Source organism: Anas platyrhynchos, chromosome 4 (assembly GCF_047663525.1).
Source record: "Anas platyrhynchos isolate ZD024472 breed Pekin duck chromosome 4, IASCAAS_PekinDuck_T2T, whole genome shotgun sequence".
Lineage (NCBI taxonomy): Eukaryota > Metazoa > Chordata > Aves > Anseriformes > Anatidae > Anas > Anas platyrhynchos.
The window spans coordinates 6,437,801-6,464,222 of NC_092590.1; the positions used below are offsets into that span (position 1 = coordinate 6,437,801).

At 44.2% G+C, this 26,422-nt stretch overlaps 1 protein-coding gene across 2 annotated transcripts in view; it reads right to left on the bottom strand.

The window, feature by feature from the left end:
* ANK2 (ankyrin 2) overlaps window positions 1–26,422 on the bottom strand; it is a 332,755-nt gene that overhangs the window by 272,968 nt on the left and 33,365 nt on the right. The window contains exon 2 of one of the 2 annotated variants that reach the window (XM_072036851.1): window positions 13,508–13,566. The exons of the other annotated variant lie outside the window; for it this stretch is intronic. Coding sequence (XP_071892952.1) covers window positions 13,508–13,528 — 21 coding nt within the window. The 5' untranslated portion in view covers window positions 13,529–13,566. The remainder of the gene's footprint in view (window positions 1–13,507; window positions 13,567–26,422) is intronic. 2 annotated transcript variants of the gene reach the window in all.

Genomic DNA, 26,422 nt, shown 5'->3' on the forward strand with positions numbered 1-26,422 from the left:
GACAGCACAAGATGTAACAGAACAGTAGAGGGAGAGCTGTCTACATCTCCAAGTACATGAAGCTTCATTTTAGCTGAGTGCATACTGTAGTATGAGCACAGTGCTTATACACAGATATGGACTTGCTTTTTACTGTTTCCACAGCCCTTGAAAGGTACTGCCATATACGACTCCAATTCAATTCCTGGTAACACACAGATGACTTCTGTCAATATTTACTAGTAATAATTTACTGATGAGGCAAAACTCTGAGGATGCAGTGCAGCCCAGTAGGCCAGATGGAGTCCTAAGGGACTGTGCTTGGCTTCCTTATAAAATTGCCATGAGGGTAGTACATTGATACAGGCATCCGCATTTGCATAATTTCTCATGCTTAATTAAAACAGAAATTGTTTAAACAGGAACAAAATGTGAAACTTTTTACATACATTACAAATAGTAAATTTGTTTATTTTTGTATTTCGACTTCAGCATCATTTATTCTCTGAGTTTTCTACAACCAACTCAGCCCACGCCTTCCCACCCTGTTGAGGGATTTCTGAAACAGCAAAGATCCCATGGCTTGCTGCAGCTCAGCAAACCAAGCTACCAGGGCAGCTATGAGAAGTTCCTGTGACAGTGTTCCCACATCTCCTGTGCTGCTTCTCTCTGGCATTCTGTTTATGAGAGGCTTATCTTGCAATGCAAAAAAGCATCTGCCGTATAGCAGACGTTACACTCTCTCTCCTAACTAGTAATCGTGTGTCTCATCCAGTTGTGGTGAATGGTCAGTGGCAAAAAGAAAAGGGGGAGAGTAAGGGGCGACAAAGACAGAAACAGTACCGGGAGGATGCCACTGACACTAACAGCACGGGTAATAGGAGTAGGGTAAGTGGTAACATGCCGGGTAAATGAAATCAGCTGTGGTCCTCAGTCAACCCAGTGTATCCCAGTGTCCTGGAAATGTGATGGTGAAAAAGACTGTGACAGAGATCCTGATTGCAAGGATGGAAGTGATGAAATTAACTGCCCTTCTCGGACCTGCAGCCAGACCAGTTCAGATGGGAAGATGGGAACTGTGTCCATGGGAGCAGGCAGTGCAGTGGTGTGAGAGACTGTCTGGATGGCACTGATGAAGCAAACTGTAACGATGTTATTCAGTGCTCTGGACCTGGCAAATTCAAGTGCAGAAGTGGAGAATGCATAGATATCAATAAAGTGTGTAACCAGCAGAGAGGCTGCAAGGACTGGGGTGATGAGCCCCTGAAGGAATGCAACATAAATGAATGTGACTGTCCAGCTGGGTTTGAGTTTGTAGACAAGAGAAACTGTGGAGATATCGATGAATGTCATTGCTTGCACCAGATTGCAATGATAATGTTGAATTGTGTGGGGTTGCAGCTAAAGCAGCATTGGAAACTTTAGTGCCTGGAGTGGCATCTGCAGCCACATGTAACAACTTAGAAAAATTGGTATGCTGGGCCGAGAAGCAAGCCTATGCCACAACAGAGATAACTTGAGGAGATGTTACCAGATCAAAATAGTCTGCGACATGTGCTCTTACAGGATCAAGCTGCTATTGACATCTTGCTTTTGGCTCAAAGGAATGGGTGTGAGGACTTTAAGGGAATGTACTGTTTAAACCTTTTTGATCATAATGAGTCAATTCACAAATCCATTACTTTCCTGAAAGAGCACATGAGAAAGATTCAATATGGTATCAATCCTTTCAATCAATGGTTCACTGATTTGTTTGAAACGATGCATAGATGGTTACTGGGATTAGTCAAAGAGGGATTAAGGATTCTGTTTGCTGTGGTGTCAATCATCATTGCATGTGGTATTGTGATAAATGTGGTTAAAGGGTTACTTGCAAAAATGTTATATTGGGCGTGGTTTGCTCAATTTTCTGTATTTTTCTGAAAACTTCTAGAATATTCATGTTTTGGAAGACAGACTTAAAAATCTGGCTGTCATGTCAGGGACAAGCTTCCTGCCTTCCCCATGAAAAGGTATCCAAAACTGAACAAGTCACGAGCCCCTAAAAACGCAGCTAACCTTTTATTACGCTGCTTTTCCCTTGCATAGAATTTTTCATTGCTAGTTCAAAGCGCGTTGTAACACGCACTTCCATTTCATATTGGCACTGCTTTAAACAGCATTTTAAAGGTTACTAATTTTCTGTAAGGTTCAGTTTGCATCTGGCTTCATCTGTCCCCCCCCATGCCGGCTAGCTTGTACTCGCTCTCCTTGCAAGCAGTGCACACAGCCATCAAGTGCTGCTGCTTGTGGCACCTGGCTCCAGCAGGGCACAGAAAGGATGGTTTCTCTCATTCCTGCCATTTTCTGCACACCAAGGAAAAGGAGAGGCCATCCTGCATGCAAAGAAGAAGAAGAGAAGGAAGGGCCAACATACAGGGAACACGCGAGGACCAGGACTGCACAGAAAGCAAGAAGAGTAAATTACACACGCTGACCAAGTGTGCTCCTGCAAGACAAATTGCAGAATTTCTGTCTTACAGAAACGTTCTAGTGATCGAAATGAATGGCAGGAACAGCACAAAATGCCAAAAATAAGAAAATAGAGTTTGTTAGTGGTAGTGTTTTAGAATCAACACACTTTCATAAGACTCCTGCCTCATTCAGCACACAAAATGGACGGAGCTCCTCAGCAAGAGCAGCTACTCGCTGTTTTATCTTTACTTGTAAAAACTCAGCTGTGACTACAGTTTTTCATTTCCTGATGGATTCCTGTTGAAAGCTAGTATTTTATAAATAAACCCGCAGTTACGAGAGCAAGGAAACTGAGAGGTCACCCAGTCTGCTACTACAAAAACTCAAACACCTCGTAACTTGAGTAAGGAGATCTCTTTGGGAACGGTATTCTCTTTTCAGTGTTTTGTGTTTTTTCCTCAATCATATGACAGTATTGAGCACATTACTACAATAATTATCAATATCCTTTAGCACCAATATTTTCCCTTATAAATCTTACATTCTCCACCCCCAAATGTAAGAATAGCAGGTTTCCCGTTTCCCACCCCAGGGGCTGGAACAGAGGTGGTCTCAGGAATTCCCCTTCATTTAGCAAGACAGAAGGGCTTTACCTTAGCTCAAGGAGGGACAAGTTTATGAAAGAGAAAACATTTGAGGGTTATTAAAAACAGAGACAATATCCAGCTCAGGAAATCCCCTGAGCCAAAGACAGCTGGAGGTTGGGAGATTATTAAGGGGGAGTATTGGCAATGCTTGCCCTGTCCTTACTCTTCCCCAAGCACCAGGGGAATGTCTTCTACAGCGATGAGAAAATATGGAGCAAATGACAACACCCAGCTCATGCTCTCTGCAGGCGGATTGTTAGCCAACAGTGCCACATGCACTCACCTCAACCTTTTCTAAAGTGGGAGGATCATTTATCCTGCCTTCTCTGAGAACCTTCTGCGCTTGCCTTAACGGCACTGATCTTCCTTGGACTGCTTCTGTTATTGTTTCTGATACGTCTTAGGTCAGGTGCCCAAAGCTGAACGTGACTTATGGAGGAGCCTACCACTGACTTTTGTTCTTCTACTTGTCCAGTTCTTAACAAAATGCAGTTTTCCCAGCTGGTACTCTGTTTTAAAGTTTTGAAAGATTAATAGCTCAGTCCAAACACCACTGACTGCTTTCCTTGAACATCAGACCCCCTTTGCACCCCAGCAGCTTCTCCCACCACGTATCACCTCCCATTAATCCCGAAGAGATTTCTTTTGTTACAACACTCAGCTCTAGGTTTTCCAGCTTGGCTCTGTTATGTGTGGAGTGGTAATTCGTGTCGAGAAAATGCTTGATATTAATAAAGAAGGAAGAGATTTGGGAGTGTGGCCATGGGGGTTGGAAAGCCCCATGGTTGAGACAACATTAGACTCTTAATGATGAGTCCATCAGGAATGTAAAAGAGTTTAGAGGGAACAAAGAAGGGTGATTCAGGAGACGCCATGCAGTCTCCAGTTCCTTGTTTTCCAGCCGTTAAAGCATGGATGTTTCTGGGTGTTTGCTGTTGTTATATTCAAAGTTGTTTGACCAATGAAAAGTTGTTTTGAAAAGAACTGCTGTGGAGAGAAGGGTATAAGAGGGGAGCCTGCCCTCAAGATAAAAAAGGAAGGCAACACGATGTGAAGTTATGATCAATAAAGAAGCAGAAAGAAGGAATGAATAGGGACAGGCTAACAGAACGGAGACCAGGATGGGAACAGGCACATTGATCGCCTCATGAAGGTCGGTTCAACCAAACTCAGCAAACTGCTCAGAGAAGCTCGTACAGAAAGTCGCTGGAAATGGGCGCACCGGAGCTGGGAAGAAGCTCAAGCTGAGAGAAGCGGAGCCGTGCACACAGCTGCCCCTCGCTGGTAAGCAGCTGCGCATTATGGGGAATCATGCGTCCTTAGGAACAAAGACTGTCCTGGTAACCTTACAGCTTATTCTCCTTATTAACAATCAGACAGTTTATGATCCTGAAACATGGGACCAAATTGAGGTCAAGGTGTGGGATTCTGCTACTAGAAACGACAAGGTTGCAGTGGGATTGCTCAGCTCCTGGTGAACAGTCCCTGAGGCCTTAAAGAGCCCTGTGGGGCCACAGTCAGACACGTGTGGTTTGCCAGACGGTGAGGGAGCTGCAGGCTCCTTCACTGATCCTTCTGCTACACCATGGGCCCCTCTGCTGCTACAGCCATTGCAGGCCTTTGCTGTTCCACCCCCTGGTGACCTGGACGTGCCTTTTGACCCAGGCCTCATTGGCCTTGAGAAGGAGATGGATATGTTTTTCTTCAATCCGGGAAGCACGGGATACATAAGGCTCGAAGACCGAGTTGCTTGACAACTTAAAGCGAGACATATTGTTCAAAGGGAATGGAAAATGGAGACTTGTTTGTAATCAAGAAAAGGAAAAGGAATGGAAAACGGAGACTGTTAAGTCATGGAACTTAAAGGACTGTTTGTTACCTTTCCTGACTGTACGTATGTATAGGCATACTCGGGTTTTGTATGTAAAGCCATGTTCTGTATATTTAGGATGTTTGATGTTTGTGCGTGCGTGTTGGTGGAGCGTAGACTCCCCGCACACCCAGCGCTGTTTACTTGCCTTTTATACCTTTTAGGAATATTTGTTTTATAAATATTACAAAATTCAGATTGAGTTGAGACCTCATTTATAACAGCTCCCAGCAACCCCATAACAATCAACCTATCAACCTAAGGTCAGCATCATTCACAACAGGCATTGCTCAGGTGTGTGTGTGTTTTGTTTTGTTTTATTCCACTGTATGTAATAATTAAAAAATCTCTTCTATAACAGTGTAAACAGACTCCTCAGCAAGTAGCCAGCTTCTATTGAAGAAACGGCCATTAATGTCTAAGTGCTAGAGAAAAGGACTTGAAACGCAGCAGAAAGTGTCTATTAGCTACTACGGATTTTATCCGAGCCTTTTGAGTGAAATCAGCTCCATCAGCCGACTCCCCTCTGGGAATTCAGAGCTTCATTAACGTGTTTGCCAGTGTGGAGCCGTGGATATGGTCTTTGTTTTGCTTAACACACACTCCATACATACTCTATATCCGCACATGCATGTATATATCCACACACAGAGATACATATACATATATCTCCATGTTTTTTAATTAAAAATGAGAAAAATCCTAATTGCTCTGCTTTGATATTTATAGTACACAACTTCCTCCCTATCATTTTTATGACCTTTTTCTTTAATGTAGTTACCATTACAGCAGATCATAATTTGTTCTCATGGCTACAAATTAATGAGACAAATTACTGTGGCATTAGAGTTTGAGGAAAACAAGAGCAGATCATGAGACAGCCCAGCTTTAATCAGCTTCTTTAGCTAAAAGGCTCCAAGTATGCAAAGAAAATTAAAATAATAAAAAAATACCTATTCTACCTCTGCATTTCCACCTCTGCAGCAAGGCAGAGCCTCTGAATCACAAAAGTTACAGCCACAGGCTGCTATACGGCAGCTTTACAGTCATTTAAAAATATATGCAGTACGTATCAGCTGCTACCATCTCTCCCACTGCCCAAGGAAATTTGGGGAATGAATTTTGTGAGAAAGCAACCTGATTGCTCATATAACAGTTTATTAAAAGCTGTTCCTAACCTGAGGTATACACAGGAGACAATATTTGATTACCTCAGCTTGCTCGCTTAGAAGAAACAATCTGAGGGAATATATTTTTTAATTATTTTTATTTCATACCATTATAGAGTTGTCCAGGGAAGCTGCTGATTTATAAAAGCTGAGAGATTAACCATGTGCCACTGATATTTTATGAAGGATAAAATCCAAGCCTGCCCATTGCAGCAAGACGAGTGATGAGACTGACATAGTTTATCCTCAAATGTGTTGGTGGAAACCTTTCTTCCACTGGTATACATATCCAACACCAACCTTACTTCCCACTGGCTTTACATTGGCTTTTGACACGTAGCCAGTGAAAATATGATCTTTAGAGAAGAGAACATCCGTGAAGAGCTCAGACTGGTGGCAGATTAGACATGCATTTTTAGGTGGCACTTAAAGGCAAGAGAAAAATTCCTGCAGGGTAAGCATGCACATACATGTAAAGGTAGGCACAAGATTAAAAGGATGGCTTTGGACACCCACAAATCTTTGATAGTGTTTGAAACTGACAAAAAAAAGTTTTATACCTTGGCCCATTTTTAACTTGAAGCTGTGCCAGCAATAGCACTGGACCATGGATGGAGAGAAACAGAAGCAACGATATGCTGCAATTATGTTTCATCAGAAATTATTACCTACATTCCAGCTTTTGTTCCCAGCCAACAGTTAATACAGTAAGCAGAAGATACAGCACTGCTTCCTAGGAGACTTGGTCTAGCTGCAGAGCAGAGCAATTGGAGACAAGAGTGACATGAAATGGTCACACATAACTTCCAGAAGACGCCAGGGATTATTCTTGCTTGACTTACTGAGCTTAGCAGTTTAGTGCTACAAGTATTTAAAAAATTAATGCCGCTGGATGAGCATTATGATATGACTGCAGGACCAGTTGTCAAGGCAGCTCTCTGCTTTTAAATGTAAGGGTAGTGTAGAGCACCAAAAACCTGCTGTTATTTAATTCGTTTGAGCATTTGGAGAAAGTTCAGTTTCCCTTTCTTACATCGTAGCACAAAGCCGTACCCAGAGCTGCCCAGTGAAAAGCATTTTTAAAAATTAGCAAAGAGACTTAGCTATTTAGGAAAATAGCTAAGCAGACATTGGCATACGTGAAAGGATTTGCAAACTGAAGGTGCCAGGGACAGCAACCAATAATTAGCTGAGGCATTTAAACAAGGAGAATATCTTTAGAAGTAGCTCTGAGAAGTGGCCAGCCCTATGCTTCCCTCTGCTCTGGCACAATAAAGAAACTGCAAAAGCTGCATTAGCCTGGAACAAAGCGCTTTCTCAACAGATGTTTATAAACAGAATGTCAGAAATTTGTTTGACAAGAACTACCCATTCCCCCGCTGGAAAAACATAATGCCCTTTTCACTGCTATGCTTGTAGTAAAAGAAAATAAATAAGATTCTAGCAGAAAGGCTAAGACTTCCAGAAATTTGGCAGGCAACTTGTTGCACTTTGCAGTGAATGCTTCCCAAGGGAAGTTTTACTTCTGGTCTGGAAAACAAGCTGTGCAAAGGTGTAGGACCGTACCAGACACTTTCCTCAGGATTCGCAGGCTGATATACGTGGTCTCTTTTCCAAATAAAGAGAACTCATTTGGGGAGGTCTCAACATACCTGAAATGATTTCTTCCGTCCAATTTTTATGCTCAGGGAAAAAAAAAGAAAAAAAAAATCAGCTCATAAAACAACAAGCCACGGAAGGGCCACGTAAAATCTGCTTTCTAAACAGTCGCTGCTTCAAGCGAGATGCTTGCTGCACCCATTTTCTTCTCAGCTCCTAAACGGAAAGCTATTTTCAAGCATGACTACACAGCATCTTAGCACAGCCAACACACACTCACTGTACATCAGTCCGCCCTTGGCCAACATAGCCAGCTTCCCACCCTTCTGGTGGCAGCCTAGGTTCAAACCTCATGCTGAATGTTTGAGTCATCCTGAGTGCCTTTACGGCCCATTAGCTTCCATTTGTGATGGACCAAGTCTCTCTCCAGCTGTAGTTAGCTTAGCTGCTAATTGCCCCAGCATTTGAAAACATTCCACGTAAAAATCAATACCAAGAATAAAACTTTTGAACCTCTACAGACAGGCTGGAATTTCACCCATTTTGTAGTCGCAGATCCCAAGAAGATCAAAAGAAAATAACCATGGCTCTTGCCCTTGCTCATTTTGGTTGTGATAAAAATGCTTTTCCTTGCATTTAGTAACACGGGCCAGACCATGCTGGATTAAATTAATCGTGACGAAAATGATCCTCCTACCAAGAAATGCAACATGGCAAAAAGCAGTGCGAATTCACCATTCTTGTTTTGAAAGAGCAGTCTGAAGTTAAGATAACTTATTCATCATGCCCATCCAAACTCTCACGTCCCTTGAAGTTGCCAACAACCATACTGTTTAATGTGAAATGCTGTGCTGGCTTGTTTTCAGATGTGGACATCTGTGCCTTGGAAAATTCAAACAGGTAGATAATAGTCACAACTTAAAATCCCCGTACATCTAGACTGAATCGAAGGGTTGTATTGTGTACCGTTTTTAAACACAACAGGAAAATAAAAGCTGAAGGAAAGGGTGAACAACAGTTAAAAACTACCAGAGTTCTGTGCTTGTGCATAGAAGCATTTCAGAGAGACCTTAGATGATGCAGTTTAACTAGCACTACCAAACAAGAAATCCTGAAGTACCACATCTGCTTTTAAAGGAGAGAAAATTATAAAATAAAATTTAAAAAAAAAAAGAGAGAAAGAAAGAAAGAAGCTGCAGACATAAGATCATCCCGTCGGTTCTAAAACTTCCACTGCTCACTGTGGAAGTCTTAATACAAATCCTCACGTCACCCACTTCCAGCCTTCCTCACAAATACGACACGCAAGTTACCTAGGCAAATACCACCAGCAGTGTGCGACAAACTCAAATAGCTAAGTACCCAGAATCAGCTGGGCTTAAGGGTCAGCTCAGCCTCAGAAAGATTTGGTAAGAGCATTGATTTTCCCAGTGTGTGAACAACCAAGTTGTTTTCCTCAGACAACTTCCTAACCGAGGCATCACCACTACTGGATGCAGCACCTGTCCTGGTAAGCAGCAGAGTGATGCAAAAGAGAGGTTTGCACTACCTGTGGAGGAAAAAAAGAAATGTTGTAGTTGTTACTGAGCAGCTATGACTCTGACTCCCCAATACGTATAACTAAAACCATGGAAGGGTCCCATTAGAGGCTGCAGTTAATTAACACAACCATCCAGGTGAAACCAGGCTGTAGAGCACAGCCAATTAAAAATGTTCCAAAATTAATACAGAATTGGACCCCACATGATGTCAGTAAACCAAATTTTTCCCAATGCTTATCAGTCTAGTCATCTAGACTGATCAATGAATTGGGTTTTAACCTGATGAGGTGTTACGCAGCTGCTCCCCAACTCTTTCAAGTCAGTCAGATGCTGTAACAAAAAATGAAATTACATCCTCCTTTTGCTGCTATTCCAAAACTTTAGTCCTCTGATGACTTCAGATTTCCTCCGCATGCAGAAATACCCACAGCTCCATGGGAAATGAATCTAACGCGCATATTTTTTCCCCCAAAACAATGATACCACTCTGCTTGTAGTCACCAATACTGTTTTATTAACCTGATATTCCTTGCGATTCTTTGCACAGAGCAACAAATTGCCAAGCACTTCGATATTTCAAGGCCTCTTACAAGCACCAGGTCACCGTTTAAAAGTTTACTGGCACAAACGTCAACCTATGAAACTTGCCAGATATTTCAAAAGCGAAAGAAATGCCCCAAACACAGGTGAAACTTGTGTCTTTAGGATTCAGGAAAACTGCAGCACAATCTCTGCTACCCAGAGCTTTGCACTACTGCTGACCATCGAGCCTGTAGCGGTACACTGCAGCATCAAACTGCATGGAGGAGCTCTCTTCCCTGCTATATCTGACCAGCTTAGCTTTTAATACCATATACCCAAAGGCTAAAGAGATTACAGAATCAGCGTGTAATAGAAATCATAGCAACTGAATTAGCTTAGCACGATGAAATTGCACACTACCCCATACGGTGCATAAAAGAACGTGCGGGTTCATAAGAAGCCTAACGAGGAAAAAGTAGGGCATGGAGAATGAAGATATTTTAATAGACTGATAGTAAATGACATCTTTTGTATTTATCTTGGAGGTCTTTCAGCAGGGAAACTGCCTTGCAGTGGATCTAGACAAAAGTTAAAACCAATAAAGGTAAATCCAATAATTCACCCACCCTACAGCATCCCTGTTCGGCTCTGGGAACATTATTTGCAAATGCAAACAGCTACAGGGCACCACTCTCCAATGGAAATGTTTCAAAAACATAAGTTCCTGTAGAAGAGGTTACAAGCTCCTTTTTACTCCTATTTTTCCTGCTCACCAGAATGCCTTCCCCCCACCCTCAAACTAGAATCTCACTTTCAGAACTGCACGCAGCATTTGTTTCGCTTTGAAGTCTGTGAGTGGGCGCTGCAAGTTTTCCATGGCATCCCGGGCTCTGCCTGCGCCCACGGAGCAGACAGACAGACACCGCGGTGAGATCTGCCGGCCCCCACTGACGCCGCTCACCTTTGTGTATTTTTTTTCCATGGTCTCACAGTTGCACTACTATGTAAGCGTACTGATGGGGAACATCTTACTGAAGATCCGCTGATCCTGCTTTTATCAGAAACGTGGTAGGTACTTCATATGAAATGCATTTTACTTAGAGAAGTCCACAGCATAGCTTTCATCCCTGAACACCCTAAACCCAGCCAATGTCAGTTCTGTTTGGATGCATCTGATAAGGAACTGCCCCTCTTGGGAAGGATAACCACTTTGAGTCGGCTGCCAAAAGGCACTTTTATCATATCTAAATCACAAGACGCAGACGATGTCTCTCAGGTAGGAGATCTGGCAGCTTTTGCCATTCAGCTGCATTCACCAGGGGTTCTGGTTCTCTGAAAATCCCTCAGGATGTTCATAAAAAGATCCCACGAAGATCCTCATGTAAAGACAGAAACTGAACGCCCTTCCAATTAAATCAGCTTTATACATACATCTACACGCACAGAGCACGTCTCAGCATTTCGTCAGGTGCTGCAGCAACTGGTGCAGTTCAGAATCACCAATGAGAGGAAAAAAATCTGGCTGTTTACAGCAGAGCCAGAAACAAGAAAGAAAAGAAAGAGTCAGGCCTGTTCTGGTGCCTGGCTCCATAGAAGGCTGGGGACGTACGGTTGGGCGTGTGCCATAAACCCAGTAAGTGTCTTTTATCAAAAGCTTGAAGAGCAAAAGGCCAGGGCAGCTTTTCCCGACTGCACAGCACAGCACTGGCCATCTCGCAAGCACCCAATAGTAAATGGGCACATTTTGTTCTGGGGCATCAAAGGAAGAAATACAGCTCTGTGATTGCCGAGTCCTTAGCGTCTCGGTGGAGAAAAAAAAATAAATAAAAGAAAAAAAAACAAACACATTAAACAGTAGAAAGGCTCAGGTGAGCACAGGGAAATCAGTGTAAACAGCTCGCATTTTCATACAAGCTAGAATCTTACTTTAAGAGGCGAGGCAAAATTACCAGAGAGCAATGACACTGAAATCTCAGATGAACGTGACCTATTTTTGAGGATCCCTGACCTTAACACGCTGTTTGGCATTTACCTAAATGAACCGAGCAATCTTAGTACAGAGTTTAAAATAAATCCTTTATTGAGAGCTTAAACTTGCCCATACAGCTTGACTGACAAAACAAACAAACAAAAAACAGACAAAAAGAAAGTCAGGAAGAATAGCAGAAAAAGTTGACAGAGCAGCTACACGCAAACAATGCAGGAAAGCTTATAAAAGGCAAAACCACCCAAAAATTTTCAGCTGAAAATCTTGTCAAGAATACTTAGTTTTTACAACAAATACAGCTTTGTTGTTGTTGTTGTTGTTTTTGTGTGTGTGTTTGTTTTTAACTCCAAAAATAAGGAAGGAGTAGAGAACAGCCAGAAAGCACAGTGGTCTCCATGACCTTTTCACAAGTTGGAAATTCAGAATCAAACCTCAGTTCTGCCTTACCGAGACCAGAAATGAAGTTTATTTTCCATATCCTAGATATATTCCCTAATCAAAAAGCCGATATTCCTCTTTCTATTTCTCTGTCAATAATACTAAGTATAATTTTTATTCCAGGAGAAATAACTAGGAAAGTGACGTTTTTGAAGAACAGAATTCTTTTTCTTTAGCCAGCATTTCTGAAGATCCCTCCAAATAACTCCAGTTACCATTCCTAATGGGCATTACCTGGAATTACTGTACGTACCCATCGCTTTTCCATCAACCTCCACTTTTCTGAGCGATTTTATCAACTGCCACATTTGACAGCAAACATCCTACAGAATTACAACCTGCTATCAGTGATTTACAAAGTAATTGGTAGGTCAAGTATTGCAAACAAAATACAGCAGGGTATGCTTTGAGATTTGTGTGTGGGTGTAACAGGCAGAAGCTCAAGAATTGTGTTAGCAGCGTATTTGCAGATACGGCTTCCCGACGCACGGCAAGCCCTGGCATACTCACCCATCTGGCTGGCAAGGCAGTGGCTGTTCAGAGAGCAGACACCAGTTCAGCCTTCTCAGGGGTACTTAGTGACGTCACCTCTTAGAAATACGACGTGACACATCCATCAGCATCCAAAACAGACTCGCCAGTGACTAACACCATAATTAGCAAAACCTCAGCTGACCCCAGGGAAAGTCTCCAGGGGCAGAAAAAGATTTCAAGCACGGTACCTACCCATTTCGTTCATTATATTATTCCTACTGCTTTTTCAGCACATAGTGAGTAAAATAATTTTAACCAACTATTTAAAACCATTTTTCTATTCTCCATAATGACAACACAGTGAGGGGCTCCTTCCAGTCTAGACGTCACCTGACAGCAAAGAGAAATCCAGCCCCTGTGCAGTGACACTGAACAGTGCTCAGAAGAACTCCCAGTCCACGGCTACTCCTGGTTACTGCACGGTACAACCTGCGTTACCTTGAAGTAACCTGTGGCCTGCTAGCAAAGCACCACAAACGTGTTACCTGCACGCCTCAACAGCATCACTGCAAATGAGGACTAACAGGAGTTAGCATTTGGTTAATTAGTACGGATTACATACCAAAAAAATAAAAGCACAGTATCCAGCTTCCCGTTAGATGGGATGTCACGTCCGGATCGCATGAACATTGATGATTTTCACTTCTTTCAATCATTCAGCAAACAATAGAGGATTTTTGGTTTTTGTTTTTTTTAAAAAGGCAAAATTCCTTAGACATACAGAAATGAATTACTCATACATTTCTCTGCAATCTAAAGTGAAATACCTTTTGCAACATGCTGGCCATTTAAACGTCAATTCTTCATGTCCCATTCAGTTACTTACCTAAAAAAAAAAAAAAAAAGAAAAAATCCATTAGTTTTCCATGTTCTCAAATCTATCGTGAATGCAAGACCTTGTTCTCCACTCTTCCCCAGCAAATTTTCAGTAGTTATAAATTAGGTAAGACTATTAGGGTAATGGGTTTTGGTTATATCATTAGTTTAGATGACATGTTTTCACTTCTGCTTCAGCTAAGCATTCATTAATTGAATTTAAGAACTTTCTTTCCTTATTATTGCTTCTTTCTTCCCCAGTAATGATATCTAAATAAAAGCTTCTTGATGCCCTCAATAATTTGATTTCCACATTCTATTTACTCTGGGAAAAAAAAAGTCATAATTGCAATTGCAGTAATGGAAATATAAATGGAAATATAAAATATTCAGCAGAAGTACCCTAACATCATACTCAGTACAGAAACAGATGTTTGTGCAACTTCTTAACAGCAGTGGGGAAGAAAAAAAGAGAAAAAAAAACAGCAGGTTTTGAACGTAACAGAGCACAGAACAGCAGACCACGAGACTCTAGCTGACAGCTATGAATTCAGGTACAGTCTCCATAGGATCCATATTTCAGCCATGGATTTCCTTCATGGTTCTGTCGCTATTTTCTGTGACCTTGACCCACTTCATCGCTTTACTTTTACAATGGTAAAGTATTTTTTTTGCCCAGGTCCCTTGAGGCTCTGGATATTAAAAAAGAGTATACAGCAGTAGGTACTACTACCTGCCTGAGCAACTAGTTACTAACGAGCACGTAGAAAAGAGCTTGCTGTCAACTATGCTCAAGTCTTCACTCACTCCCTGTTCAATGATTTCATTCCCCTCATCAGCCAGCCCTTCCTTTTCCTCTCAAGACATCAAAATCATTTCCGAAGTTGATGCTGTTCTCTTGCTTTTACCATATATCATTTTAGAAGGGAATGACTGTATTCAAAGCTTTGCCAGACTTCAAATTCATTAATGACAAGCATGTCAATGCTCAGGAACAGCCAAAAATTGTATTTAAGTGATTAAGTTGAACATATTTCAAAGGAGTGAAATTGTACGTCGTATTTGTCCAAACGCTCAGATCAGTCCATTCTGCAGCCCTGTTATTCTCCGCACTGTACAGAAATGATTTTGGTTATTCACAACATTAACTAGTGTCCTAAAACACTTTTTAGAAATTACAGAGCATAACAACTCGGTAGAGCAGACAGCTTCTGGATAGTACTTTGCAACACCAGCAAGCAAAAAGCAGCAGCAGGAGAGCTGGACCCACCAACACGCGTTTTTTGCCAAGGGGAATTCATGCTAGGGTCCTGCCTCTGAAACTTCAAAACAGTGAGAGCAGAGCAGGCAGGCACAAGGGCCGAACCTGCGAGATGTCCCAGCCTCCTCATCCTGCCAGGGCCGAGCACCCAGAAGGGAAAGGCCTCCAGAACAGCCCCAGCCTGCCCACGGGCTGCCAGCACAGCAGCAGGGGCAGCAAGCACAGGTGTCAGTGTCTGCACACCTCAAATGGATCCCAACTCCTCTTTCTGCCAGCCGTGCACATCGCCCATCCTTCCTCTATCCATCACCTCTGCGTGCACTGATTCGGAGAAGAAAGTATTTCGGATTGCACCTAAATGACCATTTTTGATATATGCTGGCTTTTCAGATGTTTTCTTAACCAAAACAGCCAGTCGAGAACGATGAGAGCCGTACCGAGCTCCCCCAGCAGCCAAATAGCGTTGGCATTCGGGTAACCTCACCCCAATGTCTGTAACGCAGAGCTGCACCCTTCACAGAATCACAGAATTTCACAGAATTTCTAGGTTGGAAGAGACCTCAAGATCATCGAGTCCAACCTCTGACCTAACACTACCAGTCCCCACTAAACCATATCCCTAAGCTCTACATCTAAACGGCTTTTGAACCTTCCCACTGTTCTGCTCGCACAAGCTTCCCGAAACGAATCAGATGGAGCTCACTTTTGCACATGGCCTGCTCCCACCAAGCAGAGCGAACAGGCTCAACACAAGCTCTGCCTGCTCCCTACTATTTCAGGCTGAACGCTGAGAGGCTGCCAGCGGCAGACACCTCCTGCACCAGCTCTGCTGCTTCCCCCTCCTGGCAGCCGGCTCTCTGATGCCTCGCAACAAGCACGGTGCTTCTTCCTTGGCAGAACTCATTTTACCCTCTTCCAAATGAGAAAATTTTGGTTCCTCTGGTTCACATGCACGCACATGTTTCGTCTTTTCCACGAGAAAAGAAGTGCCAGCTACAATTAGTACTTCTCTAGGGAGTAAGTCCGTTTCAGAATGTGTAACGCTAGTGCACTTGAACTACAAGGTGCACGTAGCTGCGCCAGTGCTTGGGTTTGGTTTTTATTCCTTCCCTTCTCAAGGGGGAGCACAGTTCTCACGGTTTGCAAGAAAACAAATTAATCCTGTTTATCACAAGTGCTTTCACTGCTAGCTCTCCTACAGTTATTTGCAATAATTACCCAAATACCTTTTCCACGGATAATTTGGAGTGGTAAGAATAAACCCGAGGGTCTACTTTTTGCAGTGTCTTGTTTGCAGATTAAGAAGTCAGGAGGGTCCCCGTAAGGGCAGGGCGGGAGCATTAAACTTCAAGTGCCACAGCCAGCCCTTCCTTTTTGTGAGGGGAAAACAAAATCCTTGTCCTTTGCCATTTTGCAAGTGGTGTGCCGACGGATTGCCTGGGGGTTACACGAAAAGAGTCGCAACCAACAGAAGCAGCCCTTGTTGTGCACGAAGGGCACCCCCCAGCAGCGCACACCCGTGAGCTGGCCTCCCATGGAGCTGCAGACCCCACACATTGCACTCGGATGAGGTGTGGCTTCTCTTGTAGGGGTGAAAGTGAAATCTGAGTAAAAACTACAGTCAGGCCCCAGAAATGCTACTGCACACAGCAGGCACGGCTTTCTGCCTCTCCAACATCAACTGCTACGAGAAAAATGGCATCCAAAGGAGAAGTAATGACACCCACGTTAGGAGCAGCTGTCACGGTACCACTTTTACCCATGGCACACCCTGAGCCATGCCTCCCTCCGGTCTGGGAGCAGGATGAAGACGCGATGGTTATTGTGACTCAGGAGGAAGGCGGTACGGCAGCTCCACCGCCGAGCTGCTCAAGGAATAGGATTAGCACTAATGTCCTGAGGCCTCCTTGCACTTCTCATTACGACACATTCTTGCATCTGCTTAGAGAGCCTCGAGCACAGGGTGACCACGGCAGGGGCTGTGTGCTCAGAGCTAACGCTGCACACAGCCACCGGGACAGAGAGAAGGGGTGATGAGGTGGGGCAGGTGATCAGCATAACAGCATTTTCCCGGTTTTGGAGACTTGGCTGTCAACCTAGGTGAAAAGAAAACTGAAAAGGGAAACTTGGGGTGAAGGTATCCAAGCAAGAGAGTGAAAAACACACGCGGGAAACTGTTGGTTGCTGCAGAGGGCCCAAGTGCTCAAGCCACCATCCTAACCAAGTCTTGTTCTGTCCCCCATCCAAGCTCATAGTGGTTAAAATCCACACCTGGCTACCACCCCTAACAAAATACAAAATGCTAAACCCCACAGAGCAGCTAACATGGGATACAGCTCTCACTTTGCATCCTTGATACCATTTTTCACTGTTTTAGATGACGCAACTGATGCATTAAAATGAATTTAATCGGGTTTTCTGCTTCTCAAACCCACTGCCTCCGCACGCTCCACTCCAAGAGCTCCGAAGCCAGCTCCCTTTTTTCTGTCGGAAAGTTTCAGCACGCTGGCAGGGCACTGAGTCACCAGGGTCACGGCGAGGGAGAACAAACCCTGCCTTTGTGCGCCGTCCCTGGACCACAGGGAGCTCGACTGGCAGACGCAGTGCAGTTTGGGGCAGGATCAATTGCACAAAATGCGCGACATTAAAAGCGCCGAGAGCATGAACTCCTTCACGGTGACAGAGGCTCTCCAAGCCCAAGGCTCTTCGGAATGTTTTCAGCAAAGAATTCCTTTTTTTTTTTTTTTTAAAGAAAAAAAAAGACTGAGTTCTTCTTTGCTCTAATGCTTGGCTGGAGCTTGAACACTAGAGCCCAGTTCTGCAAACTCTTAGAAACCATCGGCATGTTTGTAAAACTAGCAACTGCATCTAAACAGTAGCTTACCCTCTCTTCCTAACCCTAAGAATCACAAAAGATATTTCAGTAGTTTTTAAATTGCTTAAACCCACCATGTACTTATAGCTGACTACCTAGTAATATGAAATTAAATTGAGATTATGAAATCAAATTCTATATTACAGCAAATCAATGGCTTGCAAATTCTGATTAAATCTTAGTGGAGGGGTGGCAACCCAGTATGCTTCTATTTTTATATACATATTACGTTATAACACAGTGTTGTGTAGTTGGTTTCATTTACCATGGTATCATCAGTCTTCCTAAAAGCACTGAAGAGCAGAAGTCTAACATCTGGCTCCGAGGTGCCTACTGAATAAAATCTAAGCATTAATAGCAAAGTAATCTACTTAAACCTTTAGGGAAATGGAGATAGGCTATTTCTGCTCCTCCAACAGAAAGAACAAGCAAGAGAATAGCTCTCGACATCCTCTCCAGAGCAGCTCTCAGTTTTCCTGCCATCCCACCTTTTTGCTAACTGGCACGTGGAGAGGCCATTTGAACTTTTTGCCCCTCACTTGGAGCTATACTTCAATTGATCTCACATTTGTGTAATTTTAAATCTACACATTGAGCAAAAAACGGTGTTATGAAAACCCTAGGAACTATTTGCTACGTGCTGTGCTGATACCAACCACGATGAGACGTCTGTTCCGATGCCTTACTGAAGAACCAAAACATATAGGGCTGATATTTCGTAGTGGTGAGGGAAGGAGCTCTGGAAAACCCTGGAAGCGATAACAATGCAGTAATGACAGCCCATGATAAAGGGGAAAATGGAGTCCATAAAGGGTGAAACAGAAGAGTAGATAAAATTATTTTTGGTGTGCTACAGAAGTGAAATGTTACTACAAAAGCCTAATTTTGGTAGAGACAAGAGACAGTTAGCACATTCATCAAAACAGAAGTTTGAACAAGAGCTGTGAAGATGATCAAAAAAGCATGTGCTAAAAATGTCCTGCAGGAAAAATCAGGAAGAGTTGGGTGTTGGTTGTAAAACTGGGTTAAACCCATCCGAGCCCAGGCTGACACTGCAGGAGGCGCACCCACAGCCACGTCCCTCCAGCTCCCCCATCTCAAGATGTTGGAGACCCCGCATTGTAAATATCTTAATGCCTTCTACACCTTCTGGCTCTCCACATTATGCGATGCCCAGTTTTGGAAGATCTACAGAAGACACCTACGCAAAGCTGGCAGCTATTCCTCAGCTCGTTAAATCTTCTGACCTTAAAACATGAAAAACTAAAACGTGTAATTTTGTCTCCAACGATGCCGTTTAAAGGACAGCGACAGATCTCCTTCATTGCCACGCTGATAACCACGGGAACGTGAAGCCAAAGAAACTTCTCTGCAAGGAGAAGCCACAGAAGATGGGGCAGCAGTGAAACCCCACACCTGCTGTCCTCTCCTGCCTGGGCCCTGGCCCCACAGGCTGAAATTATCCCTGAGAGAAAAGCAGCAGCTGGTGTAACGCCAGCTTCATCACCTGAGCAGTCACGTCAGAAAACAACTCCCACGCCGCGAGGCTGCTCCTCAATCATTTCAAAGTCATCCCACCCCTGAACGTGAGGGTAAATGGCTTTTCCCTTCCTGTAACGCCTAGTGCAGGATGCGGCCTGTAACACTAAGGGAGAAAGGGAGGCAGAGAATAAAAGACGATAAAAATGATCAGCCCGATGCTCCTCACATCTCAGCGCAATTCAGAGATTGGAGACACTCATTAATGGCCAGCAATTAGATCACTGCCCGCCATAAATACACACCCTTGTTTCCGCCGAGAGCACAGCGAGATCAGTGCAGCGAGAACACCTGAACAACCTCCTGTTGGCAGCGACTAATCCGTTTCATAATTATTTATGCACTGTGTTACAGTGTTGGTGTGTTTTTGAGGCATTTTTGTGCCACCTCACTGGCTCCCTTGGTATCTGACCCCAGCAGATTTTCTCACCGGGTCCTGGGACACGTCCCCCTGCTGCCAGAACGGCCTCCCGCAGCTCGCCGGGATGCTCCCCAGGTGCTGAGCGCTTCTGAACTTCAGCACATGGCTTAGGAAACCTGCCTTTCTGTTTAGGAAGCCTGTCTTTTAATTAAATCAAATGGAGATGTTAATCTAATTTTTGACAAACGAAGCAGAATATAAATATAGCTTGGAAAAAAAACCCTCCTTAGCGGGTGCTGCTGGACTCTCAGCTCGCTGCCCGCTGTGTGAGCAGAGCTTACTGGGGGCAGGGGCACGGCCCCCACGGCAGCAGGCAGGAGCAGAAACTGCTCGATCAGCCCAAGCACACAATTCCCCCAAAGCTGGCAGCTCCAGCAAACCCTGAACAGCATCCGGTAAACTGGATGGAAAACTCACACAGCTGTCCAGCTGAGGAAGGAGGGCTAGCCCCGTCAATGTGCCTTTCGCACGTTGTTCTATACTTTCCTATCTTATTTCACTATGTTTATTATGTAGGTTAGGAAAAACGAGAAGCCCCCAAAGGATACCAGTAACTCGCTTTATTTGAGATTCAACCTTGCAGCAGCTTCCTTCTGGCTGGGGTCCAGGCAGCGTGGGGAAGAGAGCGAGGGGCACGAGCCATTTCCATGCAGCCGTGCCCCCAGCCCGGCGGCACAGAGGGCCGTTTGCACACACAGCTTCTGGGTCTGCCTTCGGGAGGCCAAATCCAGAGTCACGGACATCACTCAGGGGTTTGCTCCCTTTACAGTCCCAGCATCTGGTGGAGAACTCGGCCAGAAAGTACTTCTGTGCGCCTTTGTTTTAAAGCAGAAGCTCTGGGGGAAGCCGATCCGTTTGGGCTTGGTTTTTAATTCTCAAGGGAATGAATGAGGGACCTCAGAGAACAGTCCCAGAAGGAAACGCCAGTACGCGCGGTACCACGCAGGGGATTTTCTGCATGAAGGATGGAAGGGCCAACTGGATCTTGTCTGGTTTGGGATGAGCTGTAACCCTGGCACAGTGCTCAAGCTGGCCTGTGATATCCTGGATTAAAATTTTCAAAAAAAAAAATTAAATTCAAAAGCTCCTGCTGTTACACAAGTCATCAAGAAGAACAGAAAGCTAGCATTAGCCTCTTCTAATGCTTTTTGACAAAGAAAGCAAGGAACAGAGCAGAGAAGGTGCACCGAAACGTAGCTCGGAGATCCCCTGCTCTGCCCCACGCCCTGCACCGAACTGCTCTGCGCCAGGAGAAGGGGCCAAGAAAGGAAAGCAACAAGAGGGAACCTGAAGAGCTTTGCTCAGGAGTTCTGCAAGAGAAAACGCACTGGGCAGGGGCATGTGGCAGGGTCTGAGCGAGCAGAAATCACGCGGCAGAAGCCAGGGAAATCCACCTGGTCGGACAAACCCATCATCTGAAAACCCTGTGTGCGCACCTGCAGCCAGGCTCGTGTCCCTGTAACCACATTTCACTCCCACACCTTCACTGCTGGAGCAGGGCCACTGCTCTGCAGCCAAGCAGCTCTCTCCAGAGCTCCCTGATGGCTTTTTTTTTTTTTTTTTTCCCCAAAAAGTGTCAAAAGCTGTATTTAGGATCAAAACAAATTAAGATTTATTTCAAAACTTCCTATCTGGAAAATTATATAGCATCACGTAATTTTGCAATTTCTAGCCCTTCTTCAGAGCAAAAGAGTGTTTTTTGCACGCCGCGAATTGCCAACAGATGTTCTCCTTTCTGTTGTTACACAAGTCTTGACAAAAATACGCCCCAGCCTTAATGGCACTGCACTCACCCTAAGCAGGCTTTCCATTTGATCTGCTCCACGCCTCACGGCCTTTTTTTTGTCTGCTTGTTCTAGCACAATGCACGTTTGGTACCACAGCAGCGACAGCTGACAACTGCTTCTCCTGTGTCCAAGAGCTTTGCCATTCAGTTTGAACCAAAAGCATTTGCCACGTTGCATGGCACTGAAGTAGATTTAATCAGAGGTGGCCACGAGGTTGTCAGTGCCAGACTGAAGGAGTCTGGTAGAACAAAAGCTGGATTTGTCTCCAGGAATTTAGGCAGGGAGAAGCAGAGCATCTTTGTGAACACATCAAGAGGAATTTCAAGGAGGAGAAAGTGAGAGCTGTAATTAAAATATTCTTGTGTAGTGCCAGAAAATCACTCCTACATGACCAGAGGACGCACCTAGCACCTTGTGGCACCACTGTGAGAACTGACAAAGCGAGCAGCCCTCCCTTCTTCACTCCAGGCGTTACCAGCTGGAGGGGGATACCGTCAGCGCCCTGCTGCTGCACAGCTATCAATCCAGAATAACAAGCATCATCCGACACCTGGTCCCTTTCAGCAATAAAGCCACAAGTTAAATAGAGTCCCCAGACTGCAGGGACAGTCCTCAAAAATCCTCTATTAGGACACCAAATCCCTTAGAAGTCATAATAAAGGATATTGCATCTCTCCTAGCTAACGTGTCGGGGACCACATTAAAAAAAGTACGCCATGCTAATAGGAAGGTCGTCTTCATCTTTTTGGCATTGCCTGGCCACCAAGGTCATCTCTCTTACTCTTGCTACCCCTTGGGATGTTGCAGCTGTTCCAGAAGATTTACGCAGGTAGTATTTAAACTCAGAAGAAAGAGACTGGAAGAGAAGGTGGGAGAGGAGGACTAGGAATGCAGCTTCTCTGAAGACTACTGTGGGACACGACCTGAAAAAGCAAGGCACTCAGACAACCTGCTGAGTGAGGATCCAGAGCTTTGTGTGTGCATGGGAAACCCAATCATTGGAGTTAGCAGCAGAGCGGGCACTAACATTGCTGCTTTGGTGCATCATTTTCAAGTGAAATTTAAATCTCCCCAAGTTTGAATTAACTGGCTGCCAAAGGGCCGAGAAAGAGAGGCCTGGATGTTGTGTAGGGCGCGCTGGTATAGCCGGTCCTTTGGCACAAAGCAGCCTGGTTTTTGGCATTACCACATCGAAAGCTGCCTACAGTACGTTAATGAATTGGAAGCCAGCCCTGCATGAAATGTTTCAACATCCACTCCAACTGTGCTCAAGGAATTTCCTATTTGCCTCTTTCCGCTAATTACGGAGCCACTGGCACACAGCGCGGCCTTTTGAGAGGCGTGGCTCGTCCTCAAGTGCTGCTCCAGCCCGTGAGAGACGTGAGACATTTTCCTCCGTGCAGACCCTGTGAACGTGCTGCTTTTACCCAAGAAGATGACTTGTTGTCATGCTGATTGTCCAACGTCATGTCTCTGCCCTCAGCCACAGAGCAGGAGATCAGGAGCTCGAGACTCTGACCCCCTGGCCACCAAGGCCAGCAGAGCTTTCCCTGATGTCTCCGTTGCGTGCAGAAGCAGGTGGAGCCTTTCTCCACCGCATTGTAGGTGCTCTCCTGTCAGGGGCATCTCATCCTGCATCACTTTTTCTGGCTGTGCTGTTCTAATTCAGCAGCATCGTACGATAACCAGCAGAGTACACAACACATTGCGTATTTTTCTTTTCAGGATGCTCAGTAGGTTATGGTAATCACAGTATTTATTTCAATGCTTTCAGATTAATGAACTGATACAATTCCCCATTGAATGGGTTAATTTTGACTCTTATACAAGCAGTAGAATCTATGTTCAAAAATTACAAGTGATAAGGAAGACTTAAAAATGTAGGGTTTTGTTGTTTTGCACTGATGTTCCACAAAGAAACTGAAATGCTATCCTTGTCTGAATATTAAAATAATTAGCTATATCTACATTTTGAAATGCAGAACACTAATCCCTAGCTGGTAAGAAAGTGACCACTGCCAGCGTTTACCTAACACATACAGAATATTAAAACTTATCACTCTAAATTACCTTAGTTTTTATGTCTTAGCTGACCTGGCATTTGGGCAGCAGACTTCACTTCTGCTACAGTATAAACCAGTACTCATTTGCAAGCCTCTTTTTCAACTCGATAAAAATGTATGAAGTTCCTACATTAGTAATAAACTTCTATGCTTCTGCAAGCGAGCTTTCTTCCAGAAGACAACAGCAGCCAGCCAAGTGGGCAGAAAAACTACAACCGTAAAGCTGAGCTTCCTGCAGATGTTTTGTGCTGTCAGACAGCTGGCAGCACCACGAGGAAGTGCAGCAGGCTCATCGCTGAATACCTTAAGCTAGAGCATGGGTCATGGCACAAGATGGGAGAAGCGCTGAGAGCAGGAATAACATCAAGGTAATAACTACTGCAACCACATCTCTCCTACACATGCAGAATTCCTCTCACTTTATCAGTAATGTAAATAGTCGCAAGCAGGCCAGGTTTTGAAGACGTGCTGCCTGGATGTTGGAAGCCTTGTAACTCTTCTGAAGGTGAGCCACGGTCCTGCAGCCCCAGGGGAACCCAAGGAAGGCAGTGTGAAAGCAGCCCGAAGGCAAAAGGTGGCAGCTGAGGAGCACCAAAGGCCAGGCAGGACAATCAGCATGAAGCCACAAAAAGCCACGTAGTGATAAAGCTGGCAATGTTTCACTGTTCAGCACAAGTCACATTGCCCTCAAGAAATGAAAATCAGGAACAATTCCGCCTAAGCCAGGAGCTGCACTGACCTACAGCAACCAGAGTGAGCCAGGCACCCGCTGCCCCCAACCCATTTTATTTATTTATTTGTTCTCCATTCCTGTCCCCAGAGAGCCCCCTTTGCTGCATGTGTCAAGTCTTTGGAGTGCACATGCAGAATAAGTCTTAAGAAATCTCTTCTTAAGCTAACATTAACACTGCAGACAAAAAACTGACAATGCGTACATTCAAAATAATTATCCTAAAAACAAGCAGAAAGTATTCCTCAAACTCATTCCCCATTTCGCCAATATTTATTTTTCACTTCTCTGTATATGTTTTTGCAGTAGGAAAACAACCGGGGCTTTGAAGTACAGCTGCTTTTATTGGTGCTTCAGAAATTCAAGGTCTGATCTGCACTGGCATGGAAAGCCTCCCAAATAATCAAATCTCATCTGTACCCAGGGAAAAGAAACACGTGCAACATTTCATCTGTCTTCTCAAACATCAAGTTCCTCTATTATTCTTGCCTTAATCAAACATCAATTTTCATTTAAAGAAGTTACATTTAAAGAAAAAATGCTTTTCTTAAAAATCAAAAGCCAACTCCTGATATTCATGAAGGAAACAACTTCCGTGAGTTTTGTTCAAACACTCAGAGTTAGCCTCATCCTGATCCCCCAAATCCCACGGCTGACCCCAGTAAGCAATGAAAGCAGCAGTACGTCCTGCTGAGAAATCTTACCATACACACACAAAGACTGCATGCATTTGCGTTTTCTTCTCAAGGACTCAAGCTACCAATTATGAGAACTTCACCCCTGAGAAGTTGGAAGAGTCCTTCAGGCTGCACAGCACATACCCTACTGTCAAAATCACATCCAATTCTGCTTCCAGTATATAGGTATTTTGCACCTCCTCTAGACGTCCTCATGTATATATTAATGGTTTTGCTTGCCATGCAAGTCTATCATGCAAGAAGTTAATCTTCCCCATCTGAAATAACAGCTTTTTCTCACTGCAGGCAGAAGGGAATACACGGACATCACAAGGACACATGCAGTCAGCCTTCTATAGGGTGCCTGTGGCTTTCTAGAAGGACCCAACACACCTGCATCTGAGACATCTTCCAGATCGTCTCCTCCTCAGCAGCACAAGGGAGCTGCCTCACATGGCTTGGTCTTTATATTCAAAATAACTTCAGTGTTCTTCAGCGCTCATCAGGAAGAGACTCCCATTAGAACGAGTCAAAATTTTCCAGTTGGAAAACTCAGATCATCAAACCTGAAGAACAAGTGAGGATTTTCTAGTTTTAACCAAAGCAAAATATTCCTTCCCAACGAGGGAGCCAGGAAGGGCTGCATCCATTTCAAGTTCAGGTGCAAGCTCCAGAGAAAGAGGCTACACGGCAGAGCACCCAGTGACTTAATTGGCAGCACGGGAGATGAGCTGCGGGATGTACCTTGCTACTCTGGAAGGTCCCCAGGGTCTCTTCCACATTGCTGGTCAACGTCTGCTTGAAGGAGACATGGCTTAAGGTGCAGACACCAACAGGCCATTCCTTACCCAGCTCTACCCTTCAAAACCTCACCCATCAGTCCTTACAGATACACACTGCTCCCTGTATCTTTTCCTCCACTGTCATTTCTTTCATTTGATTACTGTGAAAGAATAAATCAGGCTTGAAATTTATCATCAGGCACACAGCAGTTTTGTTTTACTAGTAGGAGCCTGCACTGAACATCAGTGACAATATGAAGGCATCTCTGCCCTGACAAGGAACCATCTCCCAGAGCAAGACATCGCCGAAACACAAGCCAGCCCAGGTAGCTTTCAGCCTCATCTGTAGATTTCTGCTATCAAGTGGGTACGCCAGCAGAAAATCTGCCCTCAAGCTGCCCACTGACTCAGAGAGCTCCTTCTTTCCTGCATTTTTCACCCAATTACACAAAAGATCTGATGCAAGTTTTACAGATATTAGTAGACCTATTATAGCAACTCTAAGAGCTTAGTCCTCACAACCTTTAATTATTTTCTCTTTAAAATGCATGAATACTTTCACATCGCTGTCAAACATTTATTGACACTTGTAGATGAATATTTAATGCTGATTTTAAAGAATACATTCCTTTTTCATACAGCTTCTGCTATTAAATGCAAAATGGCACTTCCACGCTCTCAGGTGTGCTCTCAGTAGAAATGAAAAGGAATTTTTAATCTTTTACAAGGCA